This window comes from Schistocerca piceifrons, chromosome 3 (genome assembly GCF_021461385.2).
Source record: "Schistocerca piceifrons isolate TAMUIC-IGC-003096 chromosome 3, iqSchPice1.1, whole genome shotgun sequence".
NCBI classification, from domain to species: domain Eukaryota; kingdom Metazoa; phylum Arthropoda; class Insecta; order Orthoptera; family Acrididae; genus Schistocerca; species Schistocerca piceifrons.
This window is the reverse complement of record NC_060140.1, coordinates 620,241,035-620,256,251: the sequence shown is the minus strand read 5'-3', so window position 1 is coordinate 620,256,251 and position 15,217 is coordinate 620,241,035. Positions and strand designations below refer to the sequence as shown.

Genomic DNA, 15,217 nt, shown 5'->3' with positions numbered 1-15,217 from the left:
GTAAATAAGTGTTTTAAATACACATTCCAGTCACATCAATGTGACCGCCTATCAAAAGCCTGAGTAACCATCTTTTGACTGGCGGACGAGCAGGAATAGAGTTGAAGCCATATCGAGTCTGCCACTGTGGCCACCTGCGTTTTGTTTCAAGGTTGGGGATCCATGACGTGAACAGCCGGTCAAGGGGGTCGTAGAAATTCTTGATGGGGTTTAAACCCGGGGGGGGGGGGGGGGGTTGGCAGCCAGGGGAGTAGGGTAAACTGATCCTAGTGCTCTTCGAGCCATGCACGTGCACTGCGAGATGTGTGACACATTGCATTGTTCTGCTGGAATGTGCCATCATGCTGCCGAAAAACAAGCTGCGTGTTGGGATGGACATGGTCCCCAGTATATATGCATAATGGTGTTGCTGTACTGTGCCTTCTAGGATAACGAAATCACCATAACGGTCCTGTCTTTGGCCTACATCCTTCCAACAATGTTGCAGGGCCGTTCACGCCAAAGTCCATCGGTCCGACGGAGCGTAAAACGTGATTCATCAGAAAGGCCACCTGTTGCCACTCAGTGGATGTCCAATTACAGTACTGGCGTGCAAATTCTAGCCTTCGTCGTGGGCGAATAGCAGTCACCATGGATGAATGCATCAGGCGTCTCCTATCGAAGTCCACATGCAGCAACGGTCGCTGAACTGTCATTGAGCAAGTAGTGTTCGTAGCCTCATGGTTCATGTGGCCAGTCAGTTGCTCAACCGTTGCAAGTCTGTTCTCCCTTACACATCAGCTGTCGTTCACCACTGTTGTCCATGGACCGTGGTGGACCACAGTTGGCTCGGCGCCGGTTTTGGATAGCGCCATTCTGCCATGCACAGTACACTTAAGCCATGGCGCCACATGAACCATTTACAAATTTAGCCATTTCGGAAATACCTTCTCCACCATGTTTTCAAGAGTTGTTCAGCGGTGAAAGAAAACAGGGTAACACAACGGTGTTGCACTACCTAATTTCTTTTTGTGCGACCGTATGAAAAGTCGTGTGTACAATACACTAGTCGAGAGAAGGGGATCTACTGACATGTGTCTGGCTTTCCCTGGCGTTGTTCTAAAGTGGCAGATGTCATACCTGACGGATGATAGGGCAGGTCACTTAGAAAAACTGTTGTGATATGTACAGGCAAATAAAACTACTTCAGAAACAGATTTTGTCATTGTCAGCACATAAAGGGTAAATATTAAATTTTCTCGTTTTGATTTATTGCTCTAGACTGAGTCGTCCCTATACTTATGTTACACTGATACATCTGATTTCTCAGTAAGCCTGACAGTTTATATGATCTTCATGGTACGCCTTATAGAAACATGCTTATCTCTTTAGTATATCATCAGTTGTCGAAAACATTATTGAAATGTTATTGCGTGCGTCGTACTTCATCTAGGTATGTCTTTCAGTGGCTTTTCAAGCAGAATTAAGAATTCATTCTATTGCTATCGTACGTTTATCTCACTCATACAAGAGCTACCATACGCTACTCATTATGATAAGTTTAATTGTAGTGCTTTAAATATATTTTACTTATTGATAACAGAAGTGAATCTCATATAATACTGAGACCCATCACACGGTCTCGTGTTCAGTAACAACTTTTATTAAACTGAACATGTGTTTCAATTACAAAATAAAGGAAGTCAAATATTTAATTATTCCACTTACTTTTACAGTCCAAAGAACACGTGGCATGGGTACTCGGTTGCTGTGCTGAAGTTCTGATTATGGTCCATTTCAATTCCAGGAGTGGTTCATCACCCCTCCAATACCATTCCGAGCAGTTATAGAAGGCGAGGGGGAAGATTCATTCCTGCCCAAACATCCGGCAGACCTGGAGCCTCACACAAACGTACCCTGGCTAACTGGAGTCACTATAGACGAAGGGTACTTCATTTCAGGACGTAAGGCCTCTTTATTATATCATATTATAGTAGCAATGGGTCCGATGACCGGCAAAATGGTGAAATACGTCCAGCATATGTAAACAGTTGTGCTATTGTGTGTCATGCTTGTAAGATGCAACAAGCAACTGTGAGCAGTATGTACATGGACATAGTCTGTTGGACAAGGTGCTTTATGTTTTTAAATATTTTAGCGATGACAAACCTTTTATAATGTACTATTTTTATCCGCTTGACATCTTGTGCGTGAGGTCAGCCTAAAATGAACATGTTTTACAAACAAAATATTTTAAAACCTGAAGATGACAGCATAGTCCGTTGAAACCGGTTGTCTTCAATAAAAAAATATATTTTATACGATCTTGGCTGTTAAACGGTTTTTGTGATAATAAACTCATTATTGTGTTACATCGTCCGTATGTTACTTAAATCTAGCTTTCACATAAATATTAAAAATAGCTTTTGCTTGGGTTTATAGTGTTGTGTCACATTTTAAAGGGATTCCACTCCACATTACTTCACAGCACATTTTACTGCCCTTCTCAGTTGTTTCTATATACTTGAAGATGTGATTCGTCTACTGCAAGTAAATGGAAAGCTACTTGTATTGTGCCATGCGCGTAGCGCTTCTTGTTATTTGTGAAGCATCTACAATGGAAATTTATGATCTTATTAATGCAAAGATGGAGACGTACTTAGTTAGTCTGCGTAACCAGAACGTCCCATTTTAGACGTTTCTCGAGCACAGTTCGCCTTAACAGCTCACTTTCACTGTTAGCAGTGTTTCGGTGAAGAGTGAATGATGAATGTGAGGTGTGAAGTCGAAATCGGACACTCTAGTTAACCAGATCAACTATCGTAGTGCAACTTGAAGATGGCACATATGCACTAATAAAATCACTTTTTTTTGGGGGGGGGAGGGGGCGAGGAACCTTCCTCTCCCTTCTCCCCTCACAGCTCTTCCTTGCGCCCTCCAAAGGTGCCGTCATCGGCGAATTTCACTGCTTTAGTTAAGCTGAAACTAAATGTCATGTACCGACGAAGGGTGATACATCATATTCTCCCCTTTACAGCAATAAAAGACGAAATCAAGAAATAAATGACGTGAAATGAATCTGTAAATGTTCCTCAGAGTCCATCTGCAATGAAAAAGGTTCCTTGTGGTGAATTGAGCCTACGTGATATATAGCAAAACAGAAAGTATAAAATTTGGCTCATAAACAAATACAAACGAATGTTTTGACGTACCGTTCTCCTTAAAACCAAATAAAGAACGAAGGAAAAAACACAATTAGCAAAGGATGGACGAATTGACAGTACGTCATAAGAATTTAAAGCCTGCGGCCTTACTTAGTTGGCAGAAACAAAATAAAATATTCACTGGATACTGTACAAAACTAACAATCATTCTCGAAGTACTTCATCGCCAACCTTTTTTTTTACCAAATATTCGGCTTCTAAATCTAAAACACCTGAAGAAAATGTTTAAAACAAATTAGCTTAACCTGGCAGCAGACATCCTCGCTGACACTAACCTCCAGAGGTTACATACTGTGTTAAAATACAATACACCTTAAATAAAGGGAATACAAGTTTCTTCCAGCTGTTCTATAGGTCCAGTCTTAGGCAATGTCATTCGGTAGACAAGCCGCCTATCCCCAGTACACAAGGAGGCAGGTATTGGAATGTGTATCACACCAAGCAAGTCCAGACCACTCTTGAGACAAGGTTGCCTATGGCTGTTTTTCTGTTAGTGCTCTTCTAATAAAGTGTCACAGAACAAAAAAATCTCACCATATGCAGCGTAGAAGGCAAATAAGGATTTCGGGCAGCCTATTAAACCACGAAATCACGTTAAATGAAGAGAAAAGAGAACGAAAAAGAAAAGGTAGAACGAATGAATTATAGTTCCATATCACCACGTTTTTTTCCAATTATATATTCAGGTTATTCGCAAAGATGTCGCTTTATTTATTCAGTGTTTGTTCGTCACCGTGTTCATTACACAAATACTCCAGGAAATCCAATTTATCAGACAATTTCAGGGAGAATATTGCGTGAATTGTGTTTCCAGTAATCTAGGTCGTAACATTTTTCTTTGTTTTGGAATAGTGGTTCCATTGTGGTATGAAGGCGTCTGACACCGTGATGTGATTCATAGTGACTCTGTTTATCAATCGCAGCATGTCTCTTGCAGTATCTCAGATGATACGAAATTTGCGGCCACAAAGCGATTCTCGATTTGTCCTCTTCCACACACATGTCGCAGTCACTTGATCGGATTAGGTGAATTGACTAGAGTTTGGAGTTTGTTGGAATAGTGCGATTGACGACCTTGTACCACGTTGCGCCGGCACTCCCAGACAAAACCTTGGAGGCTAGGTTTTGCCGCACAGTGTTCCACTTGTTCAAAAATGGTTCAAATGGCTCTGAGCACTATGAGACTTAACATCTATGGTCATCAGTCCCCTAGAACTTAGAACTACTTAAACATAACTAACCTAAGGACAGCACACAACACCCAGTCATCACGAGGCAGAGAAAATCCCTGACCCCGCCGGGAATCGAACCCGGGACCCCGGGCGTGGGAAGCGAGAGCGCTACCGCACGACCACGAGCTGCGGACTGTTCCACTTGTGCTGTGGCTGACCAACTCCCATTTATTCTGGATGGGAATCCACGAAGTGCTGTGGCGATGTCACCAATTCTTGTTGCCTCTCAGGTCAGTTTGTAGAAGGTAGCTGGTGTCGAGGTAAAAGCGACGAACGAAGTTCGGCGCGTAGGGGATGCCGGTGATTTGGACTGGGGCATCCAGTGAATATGGCCTGAATTTATGAAATAATGGTGCAATCACGGCTTTGGCGCATTTGATGAAAAGAGCCTCATATTTGGCTTGAAAGGCTATTAACCTCAGTCCACCACCTCCAAGACTCAGTGTGCAGTTTGGCATAGAGACCTTGGCAGAACTTGAGCCAGATACCAGGCCTAGGATGCAGGTGTTAACGATCTCCATCCTTTCGTGAAGTTCCAAGGAACGGACCGAATGTCTTCTGGCTTATGCTGTGATTTTATGCAGAGTGCCAGGTGAGCGCCTCCATTCTCTGCCAGGTTATCCATCATGACGACTCCGAGGATTTTTTGCTATGTCCGGACACAGAACCAGTTCGACCTGCGACGTGTGAGGGGAAGTACGCTAACACTGTCTTTGGAGGATTGACAGTCACATCTGTTGCCTCCTCAAACTGGCGAGTACAGTGTATCGGCTGTCCACGTCTGCTTATAGGTCATCAGCATAAGCCCTGCGTATCAGCTGGACTTTGCCTATTGTGATCCCTTGGCATTCGTGGGATATTTGTCGGAGGTGTGGATCTAATGCTATGGCGTAAAAAGTCATCGACAGTGGGCATTCCTGCCGTACTGACCTAGTGATTACTCAGGCAGCCATTGATGATGACCCTCGAAGTGGCGTTCCCAAGCATGTTGTGAATGACAGTCGTAAACTTAGTCCCAGATCCCGATCTGGGTATTACCTTCTTCATATAAGCGTGACTAATTCTGTCAAACGAATTTTGAAAGTCTATAGCTAAAATGACTGCGTCTCATCCTTCCACTTTTGACTTACGCGATACAGTCTCTGTACGCCAGAGCAGCGTCGAATAAATTTATGTTCTCTACTGCAAGTTTTTGGCGTTGGCTGGCAACCTTTGACATTACCTGCTTCTTTCTACTGGCGACACACCTTACACATTAATTTGTAGTCGCTGTTGAGCAAAGTGAATGGTCGTAGACTTTGATGTTAGTTGTCGCGTTTGACTTTGGTATGAGCTTAATGCAGCCTTCCGCAAATGCTGGTGGCATTTCGATCCAGTTCTGGATTTAATTTGGCAATACTGATAAGTTTGTCACTTAGGCTGTTAAAATATTTAGTATCAGTCCTGGAGATTTCCCCTGGGACTCCCTTTGATGGCATCCTTCAAATCGTCGAGAGTAAAAACTCATTGATTTGTAAACGGTCAGCCCTAGTTTTACGGAACATTTGCCAACGCTTCGGAAGCTACGTCGGTGTCGCGAAAAAATACGAGTAGATTTCTCTCCTTATCTCCTTGATCTGATGGGTTTTCAACCGTCCTGCTTCCTCCAGTCTTTTATGTACGAGGGTGGTTTGAAAAGTTCTCGGAATCACCACGAAAGGTCAGCGCTAACGTAAGTAGTTGTTCACTTGATATTCATTCGACCGTTGCCTGTAAACACGTGGCACGTCAGTGCTCTTGGAAGCGAGCTGTGGCGGTGACGTGGTTCTGTTGTTCCCGCGTAGTGATCTGCGAAAAAAAAATCGAGATTCGAGCAGTAAATACATTGTAAAGAAAGGTATGAAAGCAACAGTCATTCACGCCGATTTCCAGAATACACTGGGGGACTCTGCTGCTTCATATTCAACTGTTGCCAAGTGGACAAATGAATTTAAATTTGGTCGTGAGAGGTTAGATGATGATCCGCGCAGTGGTCGGCCAAGATGTGTCACTACTCCAGAAATCATTGCAAAAGTGCACCAAATGGTCATGGAGGATCGGCGATTGAAAATGTGTGAAATTGCTCAGGATTGCCACATGTCATCTTAAAGGGCGTATCGCATTTCAACTGAAGAATTAGAAATGAAAAAAAAAAATTATCTGCAAGATAGATGCAACGAGTCTTGACGCTGGATCTAAAAAGCACGAGAATGGACATATCGGAACAATGTTTGGCCCGTTTTAGGAGAAACGAACAAGATTTTTTTAGGGCAAGTTTGTGACCATAGATGAAACTTGGGTGCTCTACTATACCCCAGAGATCCGCCTCCAAAGAAAGCAAAGACAATTCCTTTGGCAGGAAAGGTCGTGGCATCAGTATTCTGGGATACAAAGGGGATTCTGTTTATAGATTATCTCCCAACTGGGCAAATAATCACTGGAGAATACTATGCCAACCTCCTGGACAAATTGAAACAAAAGATACGCGAAGAAAGGCCAGGTTTAGCAAGGAAGAAAGTCATCTTCCATCAAGACAATGCACGCCTGCACACATGTGCCGTCGCCGCGGCAAAATTAGATGAACTAAGGTATGAATTGTCACACCCGCCTTATTCACCTCATACAGCTCCTTTGGACTTCCATCTCTTCCCAAAACTAAACATTTTTGTTGGTGGATGAAGTTTCTCTTCAAACGAAGAACTGATAACCGGAGTTGACAACTACTTTGCAGGCCTAGAGGAAATTGATTTTCGAGGTGGGATCAAGGCACTGGAACATCTTCGGACGAAGTGTATTAAGATACAAGGAGACAACACTGAAAAATAAAAATAGTTTCAGTGATGTAAATACTTTTTTCCTAATCCATTCCTAGAACTTTTCAAACCATCCTCGTATAAATTTTTGCGACTCCTGCGTGCCTTTTGTAGATGATATACGGAGAGCGACTCCCTCCGTACAGCACCGACGGGTTGGCTCCTTGTGACTGTACCCTCACTGCGGGAGCTCATGTCGTTTAAAAGTCGAGCTTTAAATCTCTTAAAGATCGGAAGTAGATCCGGTTGTCCCGTAACCTGCTGAGCTAGATCTTGTAAACAGTTCCGACAAAACCGCGCCGTTGTCCTGCGCCAGTGAGCTTTCTGACGACTGTAGTTGATCTGAAACATGCGGAAGGCAGCTTGACTGTTGTGACCCACCATTCAAGTTAACTCCTGGTAGTGTGCCGCTCCTGGAGTAATTTTTACCGCAAGAAAAGGACATCGTCCAAAAGACTACTGTTGAGCTTCCAGGTGCTTTTGCGACATGGGGATCGCTCACGAGGGGAAGTCATTTCGCAGAAGTAACTGAAATGATCTCAGATGACGGGCCTTCTTACCGTTCTATCGCTAGAACGGGCGTCGACGTTGACAGAGATAATGTGGTTTATTGTGCAAGCAATCGCGTAACCATTCGGTTGGAGTTCAACACCTTTGACATCAATACCTGGCATAATTAAAATAGCAGTGCCTGTCTCCGTTCCTTGGTCTACATTTGCAATAATAAATCGATGACAAAATCAAGGCCAACGTTTCATTTCTGGGAGGAATCCTATGCAACACTTACGATCCACTAAAAAGTTACTCAGTGCGAATGCCTTATAGTCACTACGCATTTTGTTAGCATTTGCAGCACAAATATTAAAACAACAGTTGCCAGGCGCAATAGTTCGTTAAAAGAACATGGCTTCGTCCCCTTCTACACCGTCCACCAACTTCGCGCGTAGTGTTTCTACGGCTACCTCAGCGTGCGGCGACACACAGTGCCATCGCTGCTCCTCCGTATTTCGCTTAACAGATTTGTGTGCTGGTGTGATTTCCTCGTCCGCACGTTCATCATCTGCGCATTTACTTTTGGCAACAGAAGACTGTGACAGTCTTTCGATCGCTTGCCAAGTGACACACCTGTGGATGCAGGAGGGACAGATCTTTTGTAGTCGACCGGTTTCTCTTTTCACGTTTTCCACGTCGTCCGTCTGATGCGGGACGCTGTGAAAGCGATTCTTGCAACAGGTCACTTTCGGAGTCATTACGAATAACTGCAGCCGTCGGTTATTTGACTGGCACTTCGCAAGAACTCCCGCTGTCGTTGTTACTTCCTGTGGTTTATTTTGAGTGGGAAATTCATCAGCGGACGTTGCCATATCTGGTTGCATCGTGCTTTCGCTTTCGCGCCGAACGGTCGCCACTGGGCGTGGTTCTAGTGAGGCGTGCTTCAGGCGTGCTTCAGGCATGCTTCGCGTCGCGAGTGTGCCCGGTAACATCCGCGTCAACAACACTGCTTACCGGTGCCGGGGCCGGTTGCTGCTCCTGCGGCTGTTTCACAGGTGGGGGGGGGGGGGGGGGGACTTCTACAACATGTGTCTCTGGTCTGCCTAGAGATTGAGACACAGTACCAGCCACTATCTCACTGGGTAACGGCGTCTCCCTATCGGCGTCGCGAACCAAGGATTCTCTAGGTAGTGGTACAGGCCCCTTCCGAGGATAATTTCGTCGCAGGTGATCTGTGGAACGACGTGTTGCACCTGTTTGCGGCTGTCCGCTGTGCGACGCAAAACTCGGTAGCCTTCAGTGTAAATGTAAGAAGGAACATGCTTCCGAATTTCTATTCTGACTGAACGAACACCGCTGTCCACCTGGTACACGTATGCACTGACGAGAATTCCCTTTTCTATAAATTTTTGAAATTTTTGCGAATTCCTCGTTCGGAACTTCAAACGCTACATTGAAGACCGTCACATTCCGTATGCCAAATCCCCCATCTTGCACCGAAATATCACTAATGGAACCATCTATATTTTTAAATTTCCGTACACCGTTGTTACAGGTGACCAATTGTTCAGCAACATCATTGGTACGAAATTTCAGAAAAGACGAGTACAACTGAAAGCCCAACGCAATTCCTTCTAAATCCTCATGCGGTAGTTTTAAGTATCTCGAATCCTTACATGAATTTCGTAAGCGGCGGGTTCGGAAAATTCTATCGAATGCGCACTGCACGGAGAATTAGCTGTTGTAGTTCGTCATTGTACTCACCTAATTACCAGGTAGACAGGAAACTACAAAACACATACCCTACGCGGAGAGGCCACTCGCATTACCGGCGACGCAGGCACCGACGAAGACATAATGGCCAGTTGCACGCCTACCAGGCGGGCACCCAGCCGGCTATCCTGGTACAGCATGAGATTTTCACTCTGCAGCGGAGTGTGCGCTGATATAAAACTTTCTGACAGATTAAAACTGTGTGCCGGACCGAGACTCGAGTACTCAGGACATTTGCCTTTCACGAGCAAGTGCTCTACCAGCTGAGCTATCCAAGCACGACTCGCGTCCCTTCACCACAGCTTCAATTCTGCCAGTACCTCGTCTCCTACCTTCCAGAGCACTTGCCCGCGGAAGGCAAAGGTCCCGAGTTCGAGTCTCGGTCCGGCACACAGTTTCAATCTGCCTGGAAGTTTCGTATCCTGGTGTCCTCTACGCCGCTGAAGACTCTTCACAAATAAAACGAAGCGAAACGCGCATGGCACAGTACAAACAACCTTACATTTAGCTGCATTACACAAGCCACACCGACGAGGAAAACGCTGTTTTTTTCCTTTTCTTTTGCTTGTCAATATTTTAGTGGAACAAACCACAATTTGTTTGCTGTGGAGCCTTCAATATATTTTTGTATGAAGAAATGACGCCATAAATCAACAAAATATATTTTTAAATTGTTACGAAACAATTAATTATTACTTCACTATGTTTCTCTTTGCAGCAATTATTGTGAACAAGACGATGCTAAGTGAATTGAAAGAGAACAGCAAAAGGCTGTTGCCAAAGTCTGTGCCATACCACCTGTTGCCGCAAGCTGACCTCATAAATGAGAAGATACACGACTTTTATTTCTCCAGAGGATTTTCTAACGACAAAATCACTGAAGTATGTATCCTATCCAGTGTGCAGAACTTAATCTTTAAGTATAGTTTGCATGTACTTGTTCCTATTTTAGTGGCATTTTCCATCATGTTGTCTATCGCGTGGCATAATTGTGAGCTTAGAATTTTCCTTAATATTTTCACTGCCCCAAAATTCAGTCCTTCTGAATTACGTATGTATACTTTAAACGTTGAAAACACGAGATACGCTGCAGTTGTCCAAAAAGTTGGCAATTTAATCTATGAACTTACAGATGCACATGTACACACCGGCCATTTATATTACAGTCTGCTCTGTATCGTCCAAGAAACAATAAAAATAAGGAAATATACCGTCAAACCAGTGGTTTTGGCTAAGATTTTCGGAAGACTTCTTTTGTTTGAAAGATCGATGCTGGAATTGGAAATCCTCTCCCAAATATATCGTATCGGACCTCCCTGGCCAATTACCAATTCTCTCTTGGTGCTTGATTGAAATCAGTCGGGCTCTAAAATGAACGACCTCAAACTATCTTTAGAGAAAAGAGTAAAAGTAAAATCAAGAGAAGCAAAATGATTAATCATTGTTTCCTGTTAAAATCCAATACGTACTTATGTCGGTACATATGAAATTCACAGTAAAACAGTTTCAAGCAGGAATAGTGAAGTCAGACAGTTAATTTTAGTTCAGTGACGTATCGACTCTAGTAAAACCACCGAAGCGCTGATTTCTCCTTTACACTTTATGTTTGAGTAAGTGTGCTAGTCGCGTTTCCTTAAGATAAGTTTTACCTTACAGTGCCGAAGCCTTTTCTTTGCACTGACGTGATCTACAAGTTTAAAAAAAAAGGGAAACCAGAACTTACACCATGCATGTTCTCTCGGTGCGATTTACATTGTATTGTTTTCGGTGATGCTATTTTTCTAGACAGTTTGTAATCTCAGCTCTCTTTATTGTGTTATTGGTCATCGTTTCAGAACACAATAATCTCTAAAACAATCGCGTCTGGGCTAGTGAATTTACATTTCCTTCTGTAATAGTGATTTTTTCAGAAAAAAATTAGGGTTTAATGTACCGCCGGTGGCTAGCTCGATACGGTGTGGAGAACTAAGTTTCTCAAGAATACTGCACATCATCTGCTGACCTAAAGACGTCTACTGGAATTCTGTCAGTACGGCTGCCATCAGATAACTGACAATACTGACAGGAAATACCTTGTAATACATTTGTTAGCAGAGGTAAGTCGCAGCAGAGCTCTTTGTGTTCATGTAAGTATGCGAAAAAATCATTGGGTGCTGACCAACATCATTGTGTAATATTATCGCATGCTCATCGAAGTGGCTTGTTTTCAGTCAGGTTGTTTGTGGCTGTCCACATACAACGATACACCAGCGCCACCATCACCACCACCATAAACTAAACTAAAATCCGCCCGAACAGTCCATGAAGGCCCCAGCGGTACCGCCCGGCCGCCGTGCCATACTCAACCCCTTGGCGTCACTGGATGCGGATATGGAGGGGCATCTTGTCAGCACACCGCTCTCCCGGCCGCAAGTTCGTTTACAGATCGCAGCCGCTACTTCTCAGTCAAGTAGCTCTTCAGTTTGCCCAACAAGGGCTGGTGCACCCCGCTTGCGAACAGTGCTCTGCAGGCCGGATAGTCACCCACGCGTGCTAAAGCAGGCTGTCAGCGCTTAACTTCGGTGATCTGACGGGAACCGGTGTCACCACTGTGGCAAGGCCGTTGGCCTCACAACCACCAAGTGACCATCCATTTTCAATTATACAGCGATTGCGATGGATTGCCCTCTTCCCCTAGGACTTCTAAAAATTTTATACGTATATCCCCTTATCCTGAAATGCGAGGATCGGCGGCCAGTGTTTGATTTGTTGTTCTTGAGTGATAGCCTTTATAAGATACAAAAGCGTTTTAAAATATTGAAATGGTTAAATGTAGCTGTGCATTTTTTTTGTGAGGGATGACGAGATTCTCTCTTGTACCATTCCCTTCATTTCAGAATAACACTTATCCCGAGGTCTCCAGGTGTCTTTTTAGAGGTAATCCTTTATATTCTTCTTCCTCTTCAGCTTTTTCCCCACATGGCTGTGTCTTGTAACACGGAAGTCATTCCTGATATCTCATTTTGCACCTTCATCTAGTCAGTGTCTTCCACAAATGGGTTCAAATGGCTCTGAGTACTGTGGGACTTAACATCTGAGGTCATCAGTCCCCTAGAACTTAGAACTACTTAAACCTAACTAACCGAAGGACATCACACACACCCATGCCCGAGGCAGGATTCGAACCTGAGACTGTAGCAGTCGCACGGTTCCGGACTGAAGCGCCTAGAACCGCATGGCCACACCAGCCGGCTGTCTTCCACATTTTCCTCTGTGTAGCACCTTCTCATTTCTTACCTTGACAGTCTACTTGATTTTCAGCTCCCTTCTGAAGCACCACATCCGCAACGCCTCAGTTCTCTTGTTTTCTGACTCTACCACGGTCCATTATTCACTTTAGTACAATTGTGTGACATAGATGTACCTTCTCATAAATTTGTTCCTCAAATAAAGGGCTGTAGCTGATTCTGGTAGTCCTCTATTGATGAGGAATGCTCTCATTGTCTGTGTTGACTTCTGATGTCTTCCTTTTGAGGTTTATCATGCTTTGTTTTACTGAGAAGGTAGCAGAATTCCTGCATCTTGTAAAGTAACTGGTACCCAATTTTAATGTTAAGTTTGTCGCTCATATCAGTTCTGCTACCATTCAGTACTTGGTGTTTCTTCAGCTTACGTTAAATTCCTATTCTGCACTCAGTACACTATCTGTGCTATTCTGTCATTCTGTACAAAAGATTAATCTGAGATGTACCCTTTACCCTGTGGCTCCTGCAAGACGCAATTTCCAACCCCACACTACTACAGAAGTCAGACAGACGCTCCTAACGTTCTAAAGAGAAATGCCTGAAAAACTTTCAGCAATAAATATCTTCTGGAGTTGTCTGCTGTAAGGAAATGACACAAAAATTCACAAAATTTCTTACGTAACTAGTGGGATACTTGGGTACTGGAGTAGTGTTAGTTAGTGTAAGGAAAACATAAAACTGGTACACTGGTCAGATAACCAGTCCACCGCGATGCCACTCAAAAATTCGTTCGCAGGCGTTTAACTATAACTCTGTCTGTTCACACCGCACAATAAGTGTGGCAGCCAACACAGTGGACAACGCTTAATCACAAGAACTCAATATAGAGTCGCACTCCGATTCGCTCTCGACAGAGGTGCTCTCCCAGTGAAGTACTGAGGAGAGACTTGTTCCTAGCTCTTTGAGTACACGTACGAGCGCACACACTCTCGTTACGTGTTCTGGCTCCAAGAGCGACAACGCAATGGCCCCTCTCCATGCCAGACCTGAAGGGGTATATCTTTTGGTCTCTTCCATTACTCGTTCAGCTCAAGGCGTCAGGAATATCATCTGCCAATGAGCATTGCTCTTCTAAAACGGGAGAATGACGTTTCGTTTAAGGCGACCAATCCGGAAATCTGTAGCATTGGCGTTTGGCGTTTGCTGTCTCCCTGTGAAAACCTCTGAAACAGCGTGCTATGTTCGTAAAGAATGCGTAGGCTGGGCGCTTCCACACAATGCAGCAGAATTTTCTTTTAAGCCGAACACGGGGTCGTTCTCCCTTTCACTCGGGCAAATGCTGTCTGCTCTATGGGCGGTTGCCGGCTAATGTAGATAGGTTGACTCGTCCTCTGAAGGGACCAGGCTCCTGGCATGCGGTTTGCCTCTCCCGGACTATTTCTTTTGTGACTTTCATGTCTTGAATGTGTCTGTGTATGCGAGCCTCGAGTATTTCAACCTCATTGCACACTTGTGATTTATTTGTTATTTGCATATTGTTTACATGAATTCATACAACACTGACTTTATCTTATCGAGTTTGGGTTCGAATGAAGCATCTTGATGTGGGGAATATGGTGGTAAGCAATGAAGATCAGGAGACCACGACGTCTTACATACCTCCCTCCTTCTGACAAAATTTTTATCTTGGGTTTGTCAATGCCAAGGAAAACATTGACAAAGTCAGGCAAAAATTGTTCTTTTAGATTTTGCAATAAACTTTTCTCAACCATTCTTAACAATTTTTTCTAATGATTTCTTTATAGCTATGGTTTCTATTTTTTAATTCTACTACAATATATGCTTTGTTGTTAGGCAAATATAGACTTTACGAAGGTTGTTATTCTTTGTTGTTGCCAGTATGTGTCTCTGTTTTTCTTTTTCATTTCCAAAAATTGTTTTTACAATATTAATTTTTCTAAACTCGTTATGGTACAGTGTATCATGTTTTAGTGTGGTTATATCTTTTCTTTAGTTAAGCTTCGCATGAATGTTCGCTAAAGCTCTGTTGTGTGACTTTGTTTTATTTATTTAGGCATTATTTTTACTTTTTTTGTGTCACTGTTTTAAGAGTGAAGAAGTGTTTTTTCTTTGTTCTATCCTCTTTCAACCTATGATTAACCAAACCCTTTTTTATATAAAAAACTAACTTGTCTTTACAGGGATTTTTGAGATTATCTACTTATACTAATTAATTTTCTTTACATAATATTTTAAGGTCTCTATCAGATTATGGGCCTTACATATATAATAAAATAATTACTTTTTAAAAAAAGGAAAATTAATATTTTTACAAATATATTATTTTCTTAACTCTACATTAGTATTTTATCAGTCTTTTCGTTTTGTGTTGCATCAGTTTCTGTGCTCGACAATCCCAACTGAAATATTGGAAGGCATCGACTCATTTGTATGGGTGTCAC

The 15,217-nt window shown here is 43.2% G+C and overlaps 1 protein-coding gene across 1 annotated transcript in view; it reads left to right on the top strand.

Annotated features, from left to right (window-relative positions):
- The window catches only part of LOC124789561 (juvenile hormone esterase-like), a 131,239-nt gene that overhangs the window by 57,165 nt on the left and 58,857 nt on the right, over positions 1-15,217 (top strand). The window contains exons 6-7 of the mRNA XM_047256964.1: positions 1,787-1,943; positions 10,250-10,413. Coding sequence (XP_047112920.1) covers positions 1,787-1,943; positions 10,250-10,413 — 321 coding nt within the window. The remainder of the gene's footprint in view (positions 1-1,786; positions 1,944-10,249; positions 10,414-15,217) is intronic.